Source organism: Zonotrichia albicollis, chromosome 25 (assembly GCF_047830755.1).
Source record: "Zonotrichia albicollis isolate bZonAlb1 chromosome 25, bZonAlb1.hap1, whole genome shotgun sequence".
NCBI lineage: Eukaryota > Metazoa > Chordata > Aves > Passeriformes > Passerellidae > Zonotrichia > Zonotrichia albicollis.
In genome coordinates, this window is record NC_133843.1 from 3255454 (window position 1) to 3278639 (window position 23186).

At 44.3% G+C, this 23186-nt stretch overlaps 2 protein-coding genes across 4 annotated transcripts in view; one reads left to right on the top strand and one right to left on the bottom strand.

Annotated features, from left to right (window-relative positions):
* Window positions 1-258: 258 nt before the first annotated feature.
* On the bottom strand, window positions 259-17802 carry WRAP73 (WD repeat containing, antisense to TP73). Its single transcript, XM_074558555.1, has 12 exons — window positions 17649-17802; window positions 16479-16631; window positions 15845-15961; window positions 9586-9658; window positions 8673-8776; window positions 7778-7864; window positions 7078-7212; window positions 6924-7001; window positions 5571-5676; window positions 4975-5100; window positions 4050-4241; window positions 259-712 (listed from the first exon to the last, which is right to left on the bottom strand). Exons 1-12 carry the CDS (start codon window positions 17715-17717, stop codon window positions 603-605), a joined length of 1350 nt encoding a protein of 449 aa, XP_074414656.1. The 5' UTR covers window positions 17718-17802; the 3' UTR covers window positions 259-602.
* Window positions 17803-19058: 1256 nt separating this feature from the next.
* The window catches only part of TP73 (tumor protein p73), a 32554-nt gene continuing 28426 nt past the window's right edge, over window positions 19059-23186 (top strand). Inside the window, exon 1 of one of the 3 annotated variants that reach the window (XM_014271079.3) lies at window positions 19059-19140. Coding sequence is in view for 2 of the 3 variants with exons in the window: in XM_014271078.3 (XP_014126553.2) it covers window positions 22692-22702 (11 nt within the window). In the remaining variant the exon portion in view is untranslated. Of the gene's footprint in view, window positions 19141-22331; window positions 22703-23186 lie in introns of those variants that run through there. The other 2 variants (XM_014271078.3, XM_014271080.3) reach the window with 2 other exon arrangements.

A 23186-nucleotide genomic window follows, 5' to 3' on the forward strand; every position in this document is an offset into this window, starting at 1 on the left:
CAAACCATCCACTCCTGTTGGGCACCAGAGTTGGGACAAAATTCCCATTTCAGTTACCTGTAATTCAGCATCTTGAAGTGTCAAATTGTGATCCCTCTGGCAAAAATTCCATGTAATAAATCCACAGTGGCCCAAGCACAGTTACTGTCACCCAAAATTATTTGTGTGCAAGTAACAGTTTCCTTGTGCTGGGATAAATCATACATCATCACATCACTGATCACACTGAAACAGACTTTCAAGTGCAGAGGTGCAGGTTTATAGTTTGTAACTATCAAAATATTTATTGGAAATAGAAAATTTAAATAATAGCTATACATTATATATACACAGAGCTACAGTTTTAGAAAATAAGAGTTCAGAGTTGAAAAAGATCAACTCCCTCAATATTCAGGTTTTCTGTCAACAGACACTCATTCCTTACAGTGCACTTGCTACATCACTTCATTCAAATGCAGTCACAGTATGTCACACACTGAGCTTGGAGCTCCTTCAAATAAATAACTTATAAATACAAACACTTCAGACTGGGCAACAGGTTTTGCACTCCTTTCCTCTTTCTTCCTCAGACTTGGGAGCAGTTTTAATGCATTTTAGTTCTTTTATTTTACCTCTTCTCTTTCCAAGTAACACACACAGAAGTGGTCCTTGCTCAGGAGCAGCATGGAGTCCCCACTGGAATGCCAGGAGAGAGACACAATCTGGAAGTCACCTGCAGGAAAAATCCGTGTGTCAGCAAGTTGGCAGCTCATCCTCCTGCTGGAGGAAAAGGCAGCTGGGATCAGCCACACAAATCCTTGTGACATTTCCTGTGTCTCACCATGAGCTCTTCTTTTCCTGAGGGTGAAAACACCCGTTTTTGAACAGCTCCAAGAACACACCTGAGCTATTTCCAGGATAACACTCAGATCAATTTATAAATGGAATATTATTTTTCACCAATTCCAGATTCTTTACTTCTTTTCTGTCAGGGTTGGGATTAAATGTGTGAGATGGTATTTCTTGTGGGACTCTGATGTTTATTCATTCTTATCTATGTTACAGTCTCACAAACCCTGAGTTCTACAGCACTTCACTCTAACAAACTAAAAATGGAGCTGTGTCTCTCCCTACAAGGCCTTTTAAGGCTAAACTGTCCAATTAAGAAATGACACCTAAATTATTTTTACTGTTAACCCAATAACCAAACACCCGTGCAATGGGAACTTTTTTATCCAATTCCACAAAACCACCCAAACCTGTGGAAGGGAAGGAGGAGACAGAAGGAGGGGGAAAAAAAAAGGAGGGAAAAAAAGGGAAGAAATAAAAGAGGAGGAAATAAAAAAAGGAGGAAATAAAAAAAAGAGGAAATAAAAAAAAGGAGGAAATAAAAAAGGAGGAAATAAAAAAAGGAGGAAATAAAAAAAGGAGGAAATAAAAAAGGAGGAAATAAAAAAAGGAGGAAATTAAAAAAGGAGGAAATAAAAAAGGAGGAAATAAAAAAGGAGGAAATAAAAAAGGAGGAAATAAAAAAGGAGGAAATAAAAAAAGGAGGAAATAAAAAAAGGAGGAAATAAAAAAGGAGGAAATAAAAAAGGAGGAAATAAAAAAAGGAGGAAATAAAAAAGGAGGAAATAAAAAAGGGGGAAATAAAAAAGGAGGAAATAAAAAAAGGAGGAAATAAAAAAGGAGGAAATAAAAAAGGAGGAAATAAAAAAAGGAGGAAATAAAAAAGGAGGAAATAAAAAAGGAGGAAATAAAAAAGGAGGAAATAAAAAAGGAGGAAATAAAAAAGGAGGAAATAAAAAAAGGAGGAAATAAAAAAGGGGGAAATAAAAAAGGAGGAAATAAAAAAAGGAGGAAATAAAAAAGGAGGAAATAAAAAAAGGAGGAAATAAAAAAAGGAGGAAATAAAAAAAGGAAATAAAAAAGGAGGAAATAAAAAAGGAGGAAATAAAAAAGGAGGAAATAAAAAAAGGAGGAAATAAAAAAAGGAAATAAAAAAGGAGGAAATAAAGGAGGGAATAAAAAAGGGGGAAATAAAAAAAGGGGGAAATAAAAAAGGAGGAAATAAAAAAGGAGGAAATAAAAAAAGGAGGAAATTAAAAAAAGGAGGAAATAAAAAAGAGGAAATAAAAAAAGGAAATAAAAAAGGAGGAAATAAAAAAAGGAGGAAATAAAAAAAGGAGGAAATAAAAAAGGAGGAAATAAAAAAGGAGGAAATAAAAAAGGAGGAAATAAAAAAAAGGAGGAAATAAAGGAGGGAATAAAAAAGGGGGAAATAAAAAAGGAGGAAATAAAAAAGGAGGAAATAAAAAAAAGGAGGAAATAAAGGAGGGAATAAAAAAGGGGGAAATAAAAAAGGAGGAAATAAAAAAGGAGGAAATAAAAAAGGAGGAAATAAAAAAGGAGGAAATAAAAAAAAGGAGGAAATAAAGGAGGGAATAAAAAAGGGGGAAATAAAAAAGGAGGAAATAAAAAAGGAGGAAATAAAAAAAAGGAGGAAATAAAGGAGGGAATAAAAAAGGGGGAAATAAAAAAGGAGGAAATAAAAAAAGGGGGAAATAAAAAAGGAGGAAATAAAAAAAGGAGGAAATAAAAAAGGAGGAAATAAAAAAAAGGAGGAAATAAAAAAAAGAGGAAATAAAAAAAGGAGGAAATAAAAAAAAGGAGGAAATAAAAGGAGGAAATAAAAAAGGAGGAAATAAAAAAGGAGGAAATAAAAAAAGGAGGAAATAAAAAAAGGAAATAAAAAGGAGGAAATTAAAAATGAGGAAATAAAAAAAGGAGGAAATAAAAAAAGGAAATAAAAAAGGAGGAAATAAAGGAGAGAATAAAAAAGGGGGAAATAAAAAAAGGGGGAAATAAAAAAGGAGGAAATAAAAAAAGGAGGAAATAAAAAAAAAGGAGGAAATAAAAAAGGAGGAAATAAAAAAAGGAGGAAATAAAAAAAAAGGAGGAAATAAAAAAAGAGGAAATAAAAAAAGGAGGAAATAAAAAAGGAGGAAATAAAAAAGGAGGAAATAAAAAAGGAGGAAATAAAGGAAATTTTAAAAAGGAGGAAACAAAAAAAGGAGGAAACAAAAAAAGGAGGAAATAAAAAAGGAGGAAATAAAAAAGGAGGAAATAAAAAAAGGAGGAAATAAAAAAAGGAAATAAAAAAGGAGGAAATAAAAAAGGAGGAAACAAAAAAAGGAGGAAACAAAAAAAGGAGGAAACAAAAAAAGGAGGAAACAAAAAAAGGAGGAAATAATAAAGGAAATTTTAAAAAGGAGGAAATAAAAAAGGAGGAAATAAAAAAAGGAGGAAATAAAAAAGGAGGAAATAAAAAAAAGGAGGAAATAAAAAAAGGAGGAAATAAAAAAAAGGAGGAAATAAAAAAAAGGAGGAAATAAAAAAAAGGAGGAAATAAAAAAAAGGAGGAAATAAAAAAGGAGGAAATAAAAAAGGAGGAAATAAAAAAGGAGGAAATAAAAAAGGAGGAAATAAAAAAGGAGGAAATAAAAAAGGAGGAAATAAAAAAGGAGGAAATAAAGGAAATTTTAAAAAGGAGGAAATAAAAAAGGAGGAAATAAAAAAGGAGGAAATAAAAAAGGAGGAAATAAAAAAGGAGGAAATAAAAAAGGAGGAAATAAAAAAGGAGGAAATAAAAAAGGAGGAAATAAAGGAAATTTTAAAAAGGAGGAAATAAAGGAGGAAATAAAAAAAGGAGGAAGTTTAAAAAAGGAGGAAATAAAAAAAGAAGGAAACAAAAAAAGGAGGAAGCAAAAAAAAAGAGGAAAACGAGAAGAGGGAAAAAAAAGGAGCCTCCACTCTAAAACCTCCATCTTGCTTTATACATATCACTATATTCTAAAACCCCACACTCTAAGTTTTCCACCCTTTAATATTACACACTTCTATCCAAACTCCACAATCCCAGTTCATCGTTCCATTCTGGACACTTCTCCACAGCCTCAGGTCAATGCAGCGTTCTCTTGAGTAGAAACTTTTCCCAGCGCAGAAAGCCTAAAGCTCTCAGCAGCCACGGCTCCAACAAGTGAGCAGCTGCTGGGAGGTTGTGTGCTCACCTTCCCCAGGCACCTTCACAACCACACAGCCAGCTGGGGACCACAGGTACACCCTGCTGCTGCCCGTGCACACGGCCAGGCGGGGCTGGCAGGGGTCCCACTGGAAGCACTGGATGCTGTACAGCTGCTCCAACACCACTGCCAGCTTCAGCTTCCTCATGTCCCAGATCCACACAGCGTTGGGAATGTTATCTGCAGGGGAAACAGCAATGGTGTGATAGCTGGAGGATAAAAGGATCACATGTGGTTTTTCTAAATGCACACGAACTAACTAATTCGTAGAACACAAACCAATTTAGGTACACCTCAATTAGCACTGTTTGATCTTTTAGGAAATATTGCAAAAAAAAGTAAAAGTGATTCAGTCCATCTCTCAGTCCTCCCTGGCTTTTGTCACATTTGTCTGATGGGTTTTGCACCTGATCCAGGCACAAACAGCCCCTCAGGACCAAAGGGAAAAATGGAACCTTAATTCCATGAGTTTCACTATTCTGGAAGTCAGTTTCACTATAGCGAAATAGTTTCAATATTCCTCAATAGTTTCACTATTTAGGAAGTCAGAATTCCTCCTGCTATAGGTTGTGCAGAGTTCTGTCTTTTAAGAGACCCAGCCTGTAAGTGGGAAGATTTGTTTCATTTTCAACACAGTGTGCTCCCACAAACTTGAAGAAATCTAAAACCCCACTATTTTCATTAAATACAGAGCCAAGGCTGAGTTCATGCCCTGACCAGCAGTTCTGGCAGCTCCCAACAGTTAACACACACTACAAGACAGGCTGGGATTCCTCTGTAGCAACACATCTCACAACAGAGCTGATTTTACAGGGCCATGACTCTTTTTATAGTGCAAAGGATCATTTCTGCCAAGGAAAGCCCCACATGCCCCACATGGTTTCCCCTCTGAGGCAGGGCAGTCGGAACTCACCATTTTTGGTGGCCAGGAAACAATTATCTGCACTGAAGGCCAACATCCCAACTCCCACTTTGGGATTTGCCTTGTCAGCAACTGGTTTGATGTAATTTAAAGAAACTGGCACTTGGCAAATGTCATCTGGAACAGGAAATAAAAGTATTTCACTAAGTGAGCCTGGATGGACAATGCATTTATATCCAACTGTTAAAACCCCTCAGCTCTGAAGTGATAGGATCATATTTTACTCTTCTCCAAGATGTCCCAATTAAAATTTCAATTGCTTTAAGGTACTACATCTTCACACAGCCACCCTACTACTATTCCTGCCCTCCTACAAAAAAGGAAAGGCTGGAAATTCAGGCAAGACTGAGATTAAATCAGGAAAATGAGGAGAGATTCATTTTTCTACTACCTTCTAACTAGTATTTAAAACACTGTTAACCAAAGGTGATTTACAGTGCCACAAAGACTGAGACTGATTTTTACTGCCCTAGAGAACATCCAGAGGATCTGTTCCACCATCCAAGGGGCAGAGTTCACCTACAAGGTTTATTTAAAGACTTCCCAAGGCAAACTCAAGTGTCTGGTTTGAGTAAACTTTGGCTTACATTTACTCTGTGTGCTGAAGAGAGAACTAGCCAATGCTCTTGTTGGAGGGAAAGAAAGTCTCTCTGTGCCAAGAGTTGGGGATTTCTCCACTTCTTTATACACAATCTACAAAGAAACAAGTGAGAGCTCTACAGAAGGGCCTTGGAGAGTTTGAACAGGGGCTGTTACCAAATACCCACATCCCACTGGCTCATTTGCACATTTAGAACAACTCAGCATCCCCTGGTTCATCGACACAGGAAAGGGCTTCAGCAGGCAGATCTGGAATCCAGTATTCCCAATGAATCATGGGCCATTTGGAGCCATGATCAGGAAAAACACCCCAGAGAATAAGCCCCAAGGAGTGCACCTCATTTATTATTTCTGACAGCAAATGAAATCATCCCCATTACAGCAGGAACATGAATTTCAGTTTTACAACCCAAAATCTTTCATCTGATTCCGCCACAAACAAAGTGCAGCGCTGCAGAAGGAAAACAGCAAAAATATTTTAGTGTGCCTGCTGAACACAAGGACCAGGATAAAACACAGCAACTGCAATTCCTGTCTGTGTAGTGGAGATTAACAGAGCTATTTCCATTTGTTTTCCATGACATATTTTACACCTAACTGGAAGTTAAAGCATTTTTCAGCCATGAGAAGCTTTGCTGAGGTGCTTTAATGGCTCGTGCCTGGCTTCTGGTTAAGAGGCAGAGCCATGTGAATATTGCAGGCTTACAATCCACACACAAACTCTTCCAGGAGGTCTGTTCAGTCCCTCTGCAATGGCAAACAGCACCACACACTGTTCTCATTACCTCCAGGGATGAGATCAGCTCGGGATTTTGGGAACAGCAGCTCTGCACCTGCTGCCAACAGCCCACAATCTGTCAGGCCTTGCAGGTACAGGTATAAAGGATAAAAATCAACGCTGACAGATGTTCCAGGAAATGCCCTTTAGGTGAGCTGGATGAGCCTGTCCACACAGGATGGAAAATCTGAACACAATCCAGTTCCAGCACTGTTTAAAGTTAGGAATTGTATAAAGCTGAGACAAATCTCTCCTGTTGAGTTTTCCAGTTTGTATCTGTAATGCAGCCACCACCTACACCCCAAACACACTGGCATGTGACAGGAGCATCTCAGAATCATTACTGCTCAAGAGAGATGATCATAGACACATATTCCATCAAATTTGAAAGGATTCCCCTTTTTTGTTACATGCCCAGCTTGCCATGCAATTTCCCAAGCCCTGGCAGGAAAAAAAAAAAGAAAAGTCTCCAGAATTAAATGGATTAATGAGCATCTTTCAGATACAAACAGCAGCATCCAAGCTCTGCTAAGGTCTCCATGGATTTGGGATCCACACTTACAGTCTTTTTGTTGGTAATGACTGCTGGATGCTCAAGCTCTGTGATCTTCTTCCACGTCACATGGTTCAGGATACGCACCTGGGCGGCAAGGAGAGACTGTTAGGGCAAAGTTCTCCAAATTATTTAGATAAAAGCGGCAGGAAACACTTCTCACCTTCTCATCAAAGCTGCCAATGGCCAGGAACTGGCTGCTGGGACTCCAGGCAATAGATTTGATGCCCAGGGGCCACTCGTAGGCACGGTAGGAGGAGAGCAGCCGCCCATCGAGGGAGTAGAGCAGCACCTTGTACTGAAACACAGCACAGCCACCCCAAAATCCAGCAATGCTGCTGAAAACCACAGGCAGGCAAATCCTCCTGCCAAACTCTGCCTGCTTAACATGCAAGTTAAATACAAAGGTACAAATGGTCTCTTATCTAGGAGTTAAGTGGGTTCGTTACTCTCTTTTTGGATGAGTAACTGTAAAATTACTGTGCAGTGCAATGTCAGTAAAGCTGGAGAAAACTCTTACACTCTTCCATTATTCTTTCATTATTTCAATAGCAAAATATTTACAATTTTTTTGCAAGATAAATTAGAAATAATTTCTTGTCATTGAAGGTTTAAAGAACGGTGACATCCACTTGCAAGGACACCCATCCCCAACACAAATGTAATATTTAACAAAAGCTGGACTCACATCCTTTTATGTTCAAAATAAACAGTTGAAACACTAATTATATATATATATTATATATAATTATATATATATTATATATATAAATTATATATATAATATTTCAGGCATTCCTTTATACATGATGGCCAAAGACCAGCTTGAGCTCTTCAAGAAAATAATCTGCTTTTCCTCTTACCTCCAGGCACGTGTCCCAGGCTGCCAGCACACAGCCATTGGGAGCCCACTCAATCCCAAACAGATCCTGGGTTTCAGTGTCAAAATGCTGCCCACAAAAGAGAAACCACAAAACCATTTGAAACATGTCAACAAATCCTGTTGCATCTAAGCTGACAGAATGTTCAGCTTTAACCTCTCAAGGCCTACCACAAACACAAAAGAGCTTTTTGTATGCCAGAGTAGCAACAAAAATATTTCCTCTTGTAACACATGCTGCATTCAGTGGATCTTTGATCCCCTCTACAGAAAAGCAGAAAGTTTCTATACCTTCAAATGAACAGCATTTCATAAGAGAATTAAATTAGTTACACTGAATCAGTCAAAAATCCTGGAGCCTAATTCCTTGTCTTAAAGCAAGTACAGGATCAAATAACCCCAGAACAGTGTGAGCTGGAAGGGACCTTACAGGGACAGCTGGAAGGGACAGGGACAGCTTCCACTGTCCCATGTTGCTCCAAGTTCCATCTTGGAACTTGGGGATGGGGATACAACCTGGCCTTGGACACTTCCAGGGATGGGACAGCCACAGCTTCCACTTCATTAGGGAAGAGCTCTAATGAACACGACAAACATTTAGGGCTATTTCCCAAATTTTCTTTTTCCCCAAATTTTTCCTGTAAGCTTCTGGTGAGGCTCAGAATTCCCAAATTAGAGGTGACACAAATAGACAAGTCCTTAATGAGGTTTAATTGCTCAGATCCAGCCTGTGGCCAATGCCACCCTCCATGGACTGATCCCATGTGTGAACAGTTTATACCACATGTCCCAAGCACCAAGCACTTGCTGCTCTCACTGTTTCTCATGGAACAGTGTGCAAAACGTGCAGGGAACTCCAGAGCAGAGGCAGAGCTTACCCTGAGGAGCTGCCAGTTCCTGCACACGAAGATGCTGATGAAATCCTTGCAGTCGCGGCGCTCCGCCACGGCCATGTAGCGCCCGTCCTTGGTGAAAGCCACCCCTGCCACGGCACAGATTAATTAAAACTGGCTTAATTAGGAATCAGACAACAAGGCAGAAGAGCTGATGAGTCTTCAGCAAGGCACAGTTACTCCCAATTCAAAGCAGAACTAAAAGAGGAGGCAGAATCTCTCCACAGAAGGTCACATTAATCAAGGCGAAGCACAGTGTTACTGATTCGGTGTGTCAGCAAGTTTTAAGCTCAGAATGTACAATTTCTCAGGATGCAGAGCTCCAGCATGCTTCAAAACACATCTAACCACTGACAGTTGTTATATAAACCCAACAGATTTCAAATAACCACTTCATTTAGCCTGGCTAAATGGATCAGTTATGCAACCATCAGGTCTCCACCAACTCCCAGGCATTGCTCCCCATCCTCCTGGATTTTGCATGGAATACATAATTGTCTTTGTCATCTCTGGGATACAAGCCTTGGGCAGGAAACTGCTCACCACAGCCATGTGGTCTGACAGCCCTGACACAAGCTTCCCTTTCCAGCCTTTCCATATGCAGAAGATGACAAAAGTCACTTTGGATTAATGTTTTTTATCGTGAGCACGTCCAGCATAATTTAATGTCTTAAAGGATCCCTCAGAGGCAAACACAACACAGATGCACATGTGAAGAGCAGGCACATGGATCAGCTGGAATCCTTCACTCAGACACCACAACCTGGCTGCAGGTGCTGCTCAGAAGGGACAGGACCAGACCCTGTTCCCAAAAATGGGGTTTGTCATCACATTAAAAGTATTTTTTCCCTTTCTGCCACATCAAAGGACAATTCCCAGCCAGGTTTGTGACACTTACCTTGCTGGCATGCTTTGGGGTACTTGATGTAAGACACAGACTTGGTGCACAAGGACCACACCGTGATTCGCAGCTGGCACAGAGACAGGGAGCAGATTAAAAAAAAATGTGTAGATTAAAAAAAATAATAATAATTAACAGGAAAACACCAACCTAATTCTGCAACACAAAGTGGATCAACAAAACTTCTGTGATTAATTAATTCTGCAGCTATTTTGTGTAACACAATGACCTGGGAAGGAGCTATGAGGAATTCTTTCCCAATTTCTGGCAGTTAGAAGGGAATTTACCCAAACTTACACAAGTACTCTAGATGGGGATACAAAATTCACACTGATATGGAGAAAACCTCTTCACAAACACTGAAGTTCCTGACATTGGGCAGTAGATTGGGAGGATGTTTGTGCTAGAGTCACTGTGCAGTTGGAAAAACAGATTCATCACAAAATGTGGAGGAGAGATTGGAGTTTCCTGCCTTTATGAATGGATGACAAGTTACAGCCCCTTCAGAACACTGTATCCTTGGGAAAAGGCTATCAAGTATGCACACTGAACTGAATTTAACATTTAGAAACCCTCAGCTTTGATGGCTGATTTGTATTTTGCTCTTCCCTTCTCAGGCACCCTTACAGAATTACTGAAAAATCCAGACACCCAAAACCTGCTATGCAAAGCAAAAGGCTTTCCACTGCTGTTTGGGGGATTTCTGGAGAACTGTGCCTCCACAAGCACCAAGGCAGAGGCAGCCTCCCCACAGCTCCCCAAGGTCACAGCTGCACTGCAGGCTCTGCCCTGCCATCTGCACATTACCCAATTAAAAACAAATACTCCCTGTCCCTTAGCAACGGCAGCGCAGACACAGGGCATTCACCAGGATGGCACGTGAACCTCTGCATTTGGAGCTGGAGCAAGGAATGTTTCCACACTCAGGTTCTGAACTTGTGTTTTCCTGCATTTTATTGCACCAAGGAACAGCTACAGGCAGGACTTTTTCCAGTGAAGCACCTCTAGCACAAGGCTTTCCCTGAATTATTGAACATCAAAATTAATTCTGATTCATTATGTAAAATACCAGAATTGTCCCCATTTCCTCCTTCTTCCACACTCCACACAGCCCAGCAGTTTGAGGAAGGTTCTCCTACAGCTTTCTGCAGGTTTGTCTTTTCCTTCCCTGAAGGGCCTGGCACTGCTCAATGGTGACACAGGATGCTGAGGGAGCAGCAGGATGTGCCTCACTGGTAACACTGCAGGCTCTGTGTTGCAACAGAAGTTGGAGGTTTTTCCCCTGCTGACATGATCAGTTTTGGTGGGAAGCAGAATTCAAGGGATTTACAGGGTCCAAACCAAGCTTCAGAATCCCAATAAACTCTGCCTCCCCATCAGAGATCCATGGAATCCCAAACAGACCCTTCTGCCTTACGCATCAGGAAACCTCTAAGATTTGAAGAAGTAACACAAAAATTTTTCTCCATGGAATCACAGAATGATTTGGGCTGGAAGGGACCTTAAAGTTCATGTTGTCCCACCCCCTGCCATGGACACAGACACCTTCCAGTATACCAAGGTGCTCCAAGCTCTGCCCAACCTCACAGGGAAGGATTTCTTCTTAGCATCTCACCTAACCCTGCCCTCTGTCAGTGGCAAGCCATTCCCCCTGATCCTGTCACTCCAGGCCTTGGAAATTGTCTCTCTATATCTTTCCTGTAAGGAAGGCCACAATGAGGTTGCCCCAAAGCTTCTCCTCTCCAGGCTGGACAATCCCAGGTCTCCCAGCAGAGCTGCTCCATCTCTCTGATCACCCCGGGGCTCCTCTGGGCTCTCTGCAGCAGCTCCAGGTCCTTCCTACACTGGGACCCCAGGGCTGGAGGCAGCTCTGCAGGTGAGGTCTCACCTGGGAAGGGCAGAGGGGCAGAACCTCCTCCTCTAAGTTCAGCAGCTCCTGGAGGAACCCACGAGATGAACATTAATCAGCTTTTATTGATTAATGACCCTGGGGCCGCTCACTTCCGGCCACCCAAAGCCAGCGCTGTCAGTCTGCTCCTCAGGCAAGATTTACTTTAAAAATACCAACACAATGCCTCCACACATTCCTCTGCAGCAACTGCAGCACTGAAATGCTGCTGGGGACTATTAATTGCATCCCTAAATGCACTGGCTGCCCTGCCTCCCCTGAGCAAAACACTCAGCACACATTCTCCAGCCACTTAATACAGGCTTAGCAGCTGCAGGCTTCGAATGCTCGGGGCTGGATCATCATTTTTCCTGACAAAGGCATCTGAGTGCTGCTACTCAGCCTCAGGAACAGCTCCCCTGGCCTGCTGGGCATCAAACACTTCCATCCTGGACCACACTGCCTGCTCCAAGCCTCAGGAGGCCAGCACAGGTTTCATGGCACAGTCACACACACAAAAATACACCTGCAAAAACCCAGATACAACTAAATGACATGCTTCTAAGTGTCTGAAAGGCAAAGCTCTCATCTTCACTCCATCTATCAGCCACAGCACACCTTTAATATCTAACAAGATCATAGAATCACAGCCAGGAAGGGACCTTAAAGATCATCTTGTTTGTCTATTCATAGATTCATTAAGGTTGGAAAAGACCACCAGGATCATCAAGTCCAATCCAACCTGTTCCTGATCCCCACCCTGTCACCCAGCCCAGAGCACCAAGTGCCACCTCCAGGGACGGGGACTCCACCACCCATCTCCCTGGGCAGAACCTGGCCATCTTTTCCATGAAGAAATTCCTCCTGATGTCCAACCTGACCCTCCCCTGGCGGAGCTTGAGGCTGTGTCCTCTCATCCTGCTGTTCTTTGTTTGTTCCAAGGGCTGCAGGCTCAGAGGGAAGCACACATTCTATAATTCCATTTTAACTTCTCATCCAACTCACACAACTGGATGGTTTAGTCTAGCACTAGGAACATTTAAAACCAAATAATTTTGCTTCCTGAAAGCAGGATCCTTTTCTGTTGTTCCATTTGTGCCCACTCAGACATTCCTACAGAGAAACTCACATTGTGTGCTTAATGTATGCATTTCACACCCCCTTCCCTTAACGTTGTGTTTACATCTGAATTGTGACACAAAGGGAAAACCTTCATATTCCCACCTGGAACATTCCACAAGCTCATTTAAGCTGCCAACATAAATGAGATGAAGAAGATTAGAAGGATTATGTCACAGCTTGCAGACAGGATCAGGAGCAACAGAAACACCAAACACAGAGGGTGAGAAAAGAAACCAAACACTTCAAAAATGACAGGAAATTTCCATTGCTGTTTGTTGCCTTTCTCAGGGAATTCATGGAGAAGGGACAATTGTTTTTAGAGAAGGAGAACAGCCCATGGTTAGTTGAGTCTACAGCAAGCCCTTCTCCACTGCTCCTTTTGGGGGATACTTTCTCTTCAGCATAGATTGAGTGGAGTTGCCAAACTCAAATCCTCACAATAATGGTGTCTGAGAAGTTTTCAGCTGTTGTTTTGCAGTGGAAAAAACAAACCAAAAGCAGAAGCATTTTTAAAATAGCCTAAAAACAGCTGAGAAATAAAAAGTATTTAGATGGTAACGTGATAAACAGTGACCAGGACCACGGCCCGATGTTGACAGCTCCAGGCAGGTGTAGGACTGGTGATTTTCAGCAGACAAAAACACACTTTTAAACAACCTACAGCTCAAATGACTGTCAACTCTTGTCCCAGACTTGACTGGGTCACTCAGCCCCCTTACATAGCAGTGTCTGTCAGCACTGGATTTCAGAAGATTATTCAGAGCACATTCCTCGCCGGGAAGCATTTTTCAGCCAACGCAGCCACGCACAGTTACCAAGGATTAGCTGGGATACACACACAGAAACACACACACTTCTCCCTGCTGCTGCAGCCCCAGAGAAGCTCCTTAATGCTTGAGGACTTGACATGGAATGAGACAAAGTACCAAGTATGCTGTTTGTAAGCACAGCTCTTCAGAGAAACACTCCAGAACATCTTCACGCTATTTATCCCAAAATGTGAGGGTCATGAGGAAGCAGAGAATCCCAGGATGGCTTGGGTTGGAAAGGACCTTAAAGCTCATCTTATCCCACCCCTGCCATGGGCAGGGATAACTTCCACTAGGCCAGGCTGATCCAAAACGCTGGCTTTGAGCACTTTCAGAAATGTGAAGAGGATCCATTTGCTTCAAATCCTTTACCTGAGCTGTTGGTTAAGCTCTACCTGTGCCTGTAAATTCTGGCACTGGAAGGAGTCACATGGGGCTCAACACCCTCCACAGGACACACTGAGAATGTAGAGTGGATTTCAGTAGAAGAGGAACACTGACCACAAAGAAATTAGCTTTAATTAGCAAATTAGCTGATGAATTCCAAGTGTCAAGGATCGTGCCAGATTCCTTTTTTAGATGCCAGTGACAGGACAAGGAGTAATGGCCATAAACTAAAACATGAGTTTTCCACCTCAACATGAGGAAGAATTTCTTTCCATGGAGGGTGGCAGAGCACTGGAACATTTTCCTAGGGAGGGCAGGGAATCTCCCTCTCTGGAGACTTTCCAAACCCACCTGGATGCATTTCTGTGTCACCTGCTCCAGCTGACCCTGCCTTGCACTGGATGATCTCCAGAGGGCTCTCCCAACTCCAACTACTCTGGGATTGTGTAATGATTTTTCTGAGGCACTGGTAAGTACAGATTGCTAGAAAGAAAATAGCCCCACCATAACCTTTAAAAATTCAGGGAATAAGAAACTTCCTTGGGAGCTTTCAGCAGAGTTCACACATTGACCTGAGGAATAACAAGTGGTTACTTGGTGCTGTTTGGAGGTGACCAAAGCCCAGCTGAGCTGAGAGGGAACCCCCAAACCCTCCAGGCAATCAGTGGATTTGATAAGACACTGATATTAAATATCCTGAGCACTGCCCACGTCCATCCCCCCAGACTGTGGATTTAGCAGGGAGGGAGTAAACACAGCTCCAACCACAGCCTGGCCCTGGCAGCTGTCTGACAACAGCTAATTTAGCAGCCTGTTTACAGCTGGAAAGGAAACTTATCCCAACACAGATGCCAACTTGGCAAAGGCTTAATGAAATCCTCTAAGGTCAAACTGAGTTCTGTTGGGAGGCAATAAATCCTCCCTGGTCCACCCCCACATGCACGTGCCACGAGATCTTCTCTGGGAGCCTGACACAGCCCCAGCCTGCAGCTCTGCCTCCTCTGCTGCTGCCTGGCCAGCAGGGATGGCTGCTCTGCCTCCAGGCTGGAATTCTGGGCTTGCTTTTAATTTTTATTGCTGCTATCAGGGCAATTCTCACCTGGGAATACCAAGGTCTAAACTTATCACTCCTGTCTAGAGGGATGGGGGAGTGAGTGTACACACACACAGCAGAGTCCACAGCAATATCCTACCGACAATTTTAGGATATCCTAATATCTTACTAACTAATTTTTGGGGAATTTTGTACTACAGCACATGAATTCTGTGCTAACCAGTGTTATGGCACAAGATCCTGTCACCTAAAACCCTTCCACAGGTTTGGAAGGAGTAAATACAAAAAGAAAGTGTCTCATGCTGTTCTTGGCTATTTTCTGACCCTTCACTGCTGCACTCAATAACAGCAATCATCAGCTCTAATCCAAAAGGTGGAAAAGTCAGAATCCACAAGCCTTCCAACAAACTGACCATCCACAAACCAATTTGGATCCTACATTAGCAGCATTCCCCAATATGGGTTTTAATAAGCATTAAAGGTGTTATAATTTTAATTTCACAAGCTCCACCAGCAGTCTGGCTCCTGTGTGTCAAATCAAACAACTGGGAAAATATTTCCAGGATCTGGATCTAAATCTCACAGGTCAATATGTCTGTAAGTTTTAATTTAAAATCACTCTGAAACGTTTATGGTTTGAGTTGCTAACTAGAAATCCTGGGCTTCTCTCACTGTGCAAGCAACATATTGGATTTCCAGGACTGCTGTGATGAATGCCATCAAAATCAAAACATTAGGATATGTTCTAAACCACACAATTTTACCTTCAAATTTATGTCTCCATTTTCTACCTTCTCACCAGAAGCAAAAGGAAAAAATGTTAGTGGCACAACCAACACCTAACCTGGAACTAACCAGAATCACACACAGGAGTACAGAGCTGCATCCCTGCTCTCCACCACCACTGCAGCTTTAAGGGCTCTGGGTTATTTTAGGAGGCAGAGGGCAGACAGCAACACCTGACACCGAGAGGAGCAAGCCTGCCTGCACACTCACATGGAACTCGGTGGTGTTGAGGATGTGACGCCCGTCCGGACTCCAGCATGAGGCCACCAATCCCGCGGAGCCCTCGTCGATCCTACAGTGCCAGTCCGGCTGCTCCAGGGACCAGACCTGGGGCAGGGAGCAACCACACAGTGCAGCATCAGCTCAGCCAAAGCTCTGCTCAGCAGGATTCCCTGCAGCTGGCAACAGGCTCCTGCATCCCAGCAACACCCAGCCACCCGCAGCCATGAAGGACTGGCGCTGGATCCCGCTGCAAAAGTGAGTCCCGTGCTTTGTGTGCTCGTGGAAATGGCAAATGGTGTGGGGTTGGATTTTTTCTGTGATAAATATACTGAATAGCCAACATTTAAACAGGTTTAGCTCACTTAACGAGCTTGCATGTTATTTATTTCTGTAAGGTAATCTCCAATTCTGATTTGTTTCGCTGGGCATTTTTATCCGAAATATTCTTTTTCAAACTAAGATTTTTGTCATGGCTTTCAAAATCCTGGCTATCCTCAAGCTGTGTTACCAATAACATCAGGTGCTTCAGCAAAGCCTCGGACTAGTGCTGGCTGTTAAGCTCTCACTCCCATCACACCCAAACCCCAGCAGGACACACGCCCTGTGCTCCTTTCATGCTCACCTGGACAAGGCCCCGCTTGTACATGGCACACAGGATGAACTGCGAGTCCGAGGACCACTCGATGTACTGGATCTGATCCGTGCAGGTGTAGAGGTGGAGGATCTGCAGGGTGCTGGCATCCCGAACCACCAAGCGGTGCTGCACACACGAGGCCTGGGGGGGACAGGGACAGGATCCTGGATGGAGTACGATGGCTGTCCCTGCCAGGCTCGCTCTGATGGCACATTTAGCTCAGAGAGCATCAGTGTTGTGTTTAAAAAAGAAAAAATCCTCCCTGTGGGTGGTGAGCCACTGGCACAGGGTGTCCAGAGCAGCTGTGGCTGCCCCATCCCTGGAAGTGTCCAAGGTCAGGTTGGAAAGGGCTTGGAGCAACCTGGGACAGTGGAAGGTGTCCCTGCATGGGACTAGATGAGCTTTAATGTTCCTTGCACTCCAAACCAGTCTAGGATTCTGTATTCTGTTCTATATGCACTGAGCTCCACTGCAAACTACAGTGAGAACTAACCAGGGGGAAAGGGGGTTTCAGAGCAGTGAATAGAATCCTCAATTTCATCATTGCTGGGCAAGTAACACCTGTTTTTAAAAAATTACTTTCTGTCTGATAACTTATTTTATTTCACAGAATCGCTCAGTGGTTTGGGTTGGGAGGGACCTTAAAGCCCATTCAGGGACACCTTCCACTGTCCCAGGCTGCTCCCAGCCCTGTCCAACCTGGCCTTGGACACTTCCAGGGGCACCCACAGCTACTCTGGGCACCCTGTGCGAGGGCCTCCCCGTCCTCGCAGAGAATTCCTTCCCAATATCCCATCTAACCCTGCCCTTTGGCAGTTTGAAGCTGTTCTTCCTCCTCCAGCCTCTCCAAACCGTTGTAAAAAGTCCCTCTAGCATCTTCCCTGTAGGCTCCCTTCAGGTACTACATAATTTAAAGTACTCATTCATCTAACTGATTACGGTTAATTAAACCTGACTCATGTCTCCGGTGTTGACCCTTCGTGCCTCAAAGCCTCTCGGCAGCAGCCTCTGAGCTCAGGCCCGCCGGCTCCGGGGCTCCATCGCTGCCCCGCAGCGTCCGCCTTCAGCCCGGCGGGCCCCGCGCAGCGGCCGCTCGGGGGCCGCGCCAACCGCCCCGTCCCGGGCCGCACGGCCCCGCCGAGCGCGGCCGGCACTCACCAGGCATTTCCCGTCGGGGGAGAAGCGGCCTAGGAGCCCCGAGAGCTTGAAGAGCTCCGAGAAGTTCATGGCGGGCGCGGCACCGCCGGGATTCGAACCCGCCGCGCTCCGCCCGCCCCGCTCTGCTCCGCCGGGGCCCGCCGGAAGGGGCGGGGCCGCGCGGGAGGGGCCGCCGCGGGGCACGCCGGGAGTTGTGGTCCCCGCGCCGGCCCGGCAGGGGGCGCCCGGCGGCGGGAAGCGCGCGGGAAAGGCGCGCGCGAGCCGCATTGGTATGCAAATGAGCCGCTAATGAGCCGCGTAATGACGCGGTTAATGAGCTGAGATGCGCCCTCCCCCTCCTCTCCGTATCCTCAGGGAGCCCTCCCTTATCTGCCGCCTTTCCGCGGGCAACGTCCCGCGCATGGAATACCCCTGACTAATTAACCGGCCCTTCTGGCTAATTAATCAGCCCTTCGGGCTAATCACTACCGCCGGCTAATTACCGACAGCAATGAGAGCACAGGTGGGATGTCCCGTCAGATTCCCCGGAGAGGACAGAGGAACTAATAGTTGGAATAGAGATACCCCAGCAAAAAGGATGTGAACTGACTGGAATCAATCAATCAATTAATAAATAAATAAATATGGAGGGGACAGAGGAACTAATAATTGGAATAGAGATACTGCAGCAAAAAGGATATTAACTGACTGGAATCAATCAATCAGTCAATCAATTAATAAATAAATATAGGCACATCAGGGGAGGGGCAGAGCCCAGATAACCCCAGTTGTGGGTTTCTCTAGGTCTGGATTGAAGGCTCTTGAGATAGTTCATGTTTGGACTCAGGTGTTTATTATTTCTTATCAGTAAAACAGTATCCTACATAGCACAGCTTCTATTTTAACATTTTTTATATAACCTGAAATTATATTTAACAAACTACTTAAGAGAATTAATACAGCATTACTAACACAACACGTATAATATTCAGTTTAATATTTGCGAAAAGCCAGTCATAAAATACATGCATTTTTCACATTGCTCCTATCCACAACATACTAAAAACCCCAAAACCCAAATTTCTCACCAAGTGATACACCTACACTGTTTTCTATAATCTATTTCGTACTTTTTGTGGGTTCTAGTCTATTCTGGAGTTCAGGAAACTTTCTCCATGAATGAGGGTCAGAGTCAGGGCACCCTAGAGCAAACACAGAAATATTTCCTGTGTGCTCAGAATTTCCACAGAGTGTCCCCACTCCTGCATCCCGCACATCCCAGCTTGTCCCGGCGTCACTTTGCCCAGCTTTAATTCCCTGGCACGCTTGGCTGAGCGCTCCCCACCCCTTTTTTGCCGCCTCCTATGGCAGGAGGGAGCGCAGGAGCTTTTGCCTCGCTTTTCAGCGGCTCCAATGTCATTGCCTTGGCGACCGGGACGCTACTCCCGTGTGCAGGGCACTAAATAACGCAGATCCTCAGTCCCAGGCCTGCGGGAAACCTCTCAACATTCAGGTAAGAGATTTAAAAAACCCTACAAAAGGAAGCCCCTTGCTCTGGGGGTGTGTGAGTTTCTCCATAATGCAGCTGGAGGGTGATTTGTGGTGGGGTTGTGACACAAGATTGAAGTTTTCTGTTAGTTCTATTAGTTTGACGTTTCTATTAGTCTATGAAGTTTCTATTAGTTTGCCTTCTTTAATGTTTCTATTTCATACTATTTTCCCCTCTTGCTTTTACGAATGAAAAGCCATGCTTGTATCTTTTATGGGAAAAAACCTCCAGATTTGAACCGGACTGGTGCTTTTATGGAAAAAACTATTTTGGAAAGTGAAAAGCAAGCCATGCTTGTGTCTTTTAAGGGGGGAACCTCCAGATACCAACTGGACTGGTGCTTTAAAAAAACTATTCTGGAAAGTGAAAAGCAAGCCATGCTTGGATCTTTTAAGGGGAAAAACTCCAGATACCGACTGGACTGGTGCTTTTATGGAAAACTTTCTTGGAAAGTTTGCTTCCAAGTGGTTTAACTCTGGAGGGCACTTTTGGAGGAGCCTTGAATGGGAGAAGCAGTGGAGGGGCTGGATGCTGGTGGGATGCAGGGATGTCAGGGATGGAGGGGGATCAGCAGCCTCAGCCTCCTGCCCCATCTCAAGAGAGAGGATTTCTCTCTCTTTTCCTTGGGAAAAAATTGTTGATAAGCTGCTGGAGCCCATGGAAGGGTGCTGAGATTCAAAGTGTGCTGCAGGAAAGCTCCCTGGCTCTCCATTGCTTTCAAAAAGCTCATTTTGAATTTAGCAGTCTGGGACGAATGAATGGTAGCACAGGGCAGTGGTGGCACTGTGGGACTGGCAGCATTTTTCAGATATTAAATTGTTTTCTCTGGGCTGGATGAGCCTGATGGGTCAGATCCCAAGTCATGGAGCAGCTCTGTGTGAGAGGTGGAAACAGCTCTGAGGATTTCTGCTCTCCCAAAGGGTCCTTAGGAATTAGTTGTAGCCCTGTTAGATTGAGTTTGTGCATTTATCTCCCTTTCAGGTTGTCATGTTTCCTTCTGGGCTGTTGGAGTGGCGAAATAGCAGTGAATAACAAATTCTGAGCATTTCTGGTGCTAAATCTGAGCCCTGAATTGGATAGTGAGCCAAAGATGCTCCTGGTGCTGAATCTGAGCCATGAATTGGATAGTGAGCTCAAAGATGCTCCTTCCAGAGAGTGCAGAAACTCAGTGGGCAAATCCAGCCAGCTCCCAGCAGGGCTGAGAGCCCACAGTGCCCTTCATTGTTCTCATTGTGATGAAAAAAATTGAGTTTATAATCATCCCAATAATCTATTAGACCTTATTAATCATTCTAATATTTATTAGAATTTCTATTTTATTTATTTTGGGACCTCTGTGGCCACAACACATGAGTGAGGCACAGCTGGAAGGGCTGAGGTTCATCTCTGCTTCTCCAGGGATCTTTCCAAATCATTCAAAAAATCTATTAGACCTTATTAATCATTGTAATATTTATTAGTATTTCTATTTTATTTATTATGTGACCTCTGTGGTCACAACATGTGAGTGAGGCACGGTTGGGTGGGCTGAGGTTCATCTCTGCTTCTCCAGGGATCATTCCAAATATCTGTTAGACCTTATTAATCATCCTAATATTTATTAGAATTTCCAATTTACTTATTATGTGACCTCTGTGGTCACAACACGTGAGTGTGGCACAGTTGGATGGGCTCAGGTTCATCTGCTCTGCTTCTTCAGGGAGTTGTTCTCCAATATTGGGTGGTTGTAGGAACTTTGGTCTGTGCTTTTCCTTCTCCCTTTGTCTTTGGGGCTGGTTTTTCCACACCACCATGAAACACTGAGTATGTGGAGCATTTCCACGCTAATCTTTGGGCATTATTTCAGTGGCTGTTCACAGGAAAGCTCCGTGGGCAGAGGGAAGCGGAGCCAGTCCCGCATCCCCAAGGTGGCCACAGAGGTCACATAAGAAATAAAATAGAAGCATCCCGGGGCTGAGCCGGGTCCCACGGGGCTCACAGGTGGGACATCACCTCTGGCAGGTTTTCTCTCCCTGCTGCTGGGTTCTTTTCCCGTGTGCAGCCTCCCTGCAATGCCCTGACAAGCAACAGAGGGAAGCAGCAACCCAGAGAATGCTGGAGCATGGCTGAACGCCGGCAAATCCCATTGCAACCCTGGATCTCAGCACCACCCTCTGGTTTGCACTTTTTGGTCTTTTTTTACCCTTAGAAACCTGCAATAAATCCAGTGCAGGTCCCTCCTGAGCTGTGCCAGCCATGCCAAGCATCCCCCATTGCCTCACCAAGGTGGGAGGGTGTGACGGTGTTCACAGGGATCTCAAGATGAGGGAAGAGATGAGGATCTGACTCCATGTTTCAGAAGGCTTGGTTTATTATTTTATCATATATATTACATTAAAACTATACTAAAAGAATAGAAGAAAGGATTTCATCAGAAACCTAAGAATAGAAAAACAAAGAATCATAACAAAGGTTTGTGGCTCAGACTCTCTGTCCGAGCCAGCTGGGCTGTGATTGGCCATTAATTAGAAACAACCACATGAGACCAATCACAGATGCACCTGTTGCATTCCACAGCAGCAGATAACCATTGTTTACATTTTGTTCCTGAGGCTTCTCAGCTTCTCAGGAGGAAAAATCCTAAGGAAAGGATTTTTCATAAAAGATGTCTTTCATAAAACATCACAATGCTTTCCCAGCTTCCCAAATGTGAAAGCCTCCAGCAATCCCTGAAAAACTTTGGGGAACACTATTTGTACGTAAATTGGTTGGCAAATTCTTTACCAAGCCAGGTGCTTGGTGCTGGGCTGTCACTTTTGCTGCAGAGGTGATGAGCAGGGATCGGTGTGTCACAGACACCTTTTATGAAAAATGTTTTCCTTAGGATTTTCCCTCCTGAGAAGCTGAGAGGCCTCAGGAACAGAATGTAAACAATGATTATCTGTTGCTGTGGAATGCAACAGGTGGATTTGTGATTAGTCTATGTTAGATGTTTCTAATTAATAGCTAATCACAGCCCAGCTGGCTCAGGCAAAGAGACTGAGACAGAAGCTTTTGTTATTATTCTTTTTTATTCTATTCTTAGCTAGCTTTCTGATGAAATCCTTTCTTCTATTCTTTTAGTATAGTTTTAATATAATATATATCATAAAATAATAAATCAAGCCTTCTGAAACAAAGTCAGATCCTCGCCTCTTCCCTCATCCTCAGACTCCTGTGAACACCATCTCAATCAGAGCAGCAGGGATGTGCTTTAACAGCACCCACCACCCCAACTTCCCCTTGTACCCCTCAGCTCAGAGCTCAGACACCAGAAGAAGCTGGCGTGGCTTTGCTCAGCCACAAAGAGTGAAAGGGAACTTCTGAAACGCCCTTAAAATAGTCAGATTTGTTCCCTTCTGAGAACGAGAGCAGCCACGTGGTTGGAGCTGGTGTCACCCTGATGACCACACAGCCGGGGCGGTGCAGAGGTGCTTTCTCCTCGGGAGGAAAAGGCCTGGCTGCTTCCTGCAGCTGCTCTGGGCAGGGAAAGCAGCATGGAAGAGGGGTAAGAGTGCCAGCAGTGCTGTTCTGTCACTTTTATCATCTGTTCTGGGCTTCTCTCTGAGCTGCTCGTGGCTCCTTTCGTTTCTCTGTGTGTGTGTCACACGTGGGGTGAGGAGGGATGGGAGGACATCAGGCTCTGCTTTTGGCTGTCTCTGACATGGCAGGCGTGAGGAATGAGCCCTTTTGTGCCCTCCTGTGCCCTCCTGTGCCCCCGTGTGCCTGGGAATTCCTCCAGGCAGGGCAGCTGTGGATGCTGTGCTTTGTCGAAACTGACGGGGAAAACTTTGCTGCTTTCATTTTAACTCCCTCCCCTGCATCCAGACAGTTCCCAGCTGAGTCCCAGGGGCCCCACCTGAGTATCCTTGGCTCAGGGAGCATCCCTGGATCAGAAAGCAGCTGACCTGCGCTCCATCACCCCTGGATTAGACAGCATGCCTGGCTGCACCTTCAGGAACATCCCTGGAGCTGCTGCCCTGCACTGGAGC

Coding starts and splice junctions, on each gene's coding strand:
- WRAP73 (XM_074558555.1), bottom strand. CDS start 17,717: ATGAACTTCTCGGAGCTCTTCAAGCTCTCGGGGCTCCTAGGCCGCTTC. Junction 4,242..4,974: donor TTTCCTGGCCACCAAAAATG/GTGAGTTCCGAC, acceptor TTTCCCCTGCAG/ATAACATTCCCAACGCTGTG. Junction 713..4,049: donor TGTGAAGGTGCCTGGGGAAG/GTGAGCACACAA, acceptor TTTTTCCTGCAG/GTGACTTCCAGATTGTGTCT.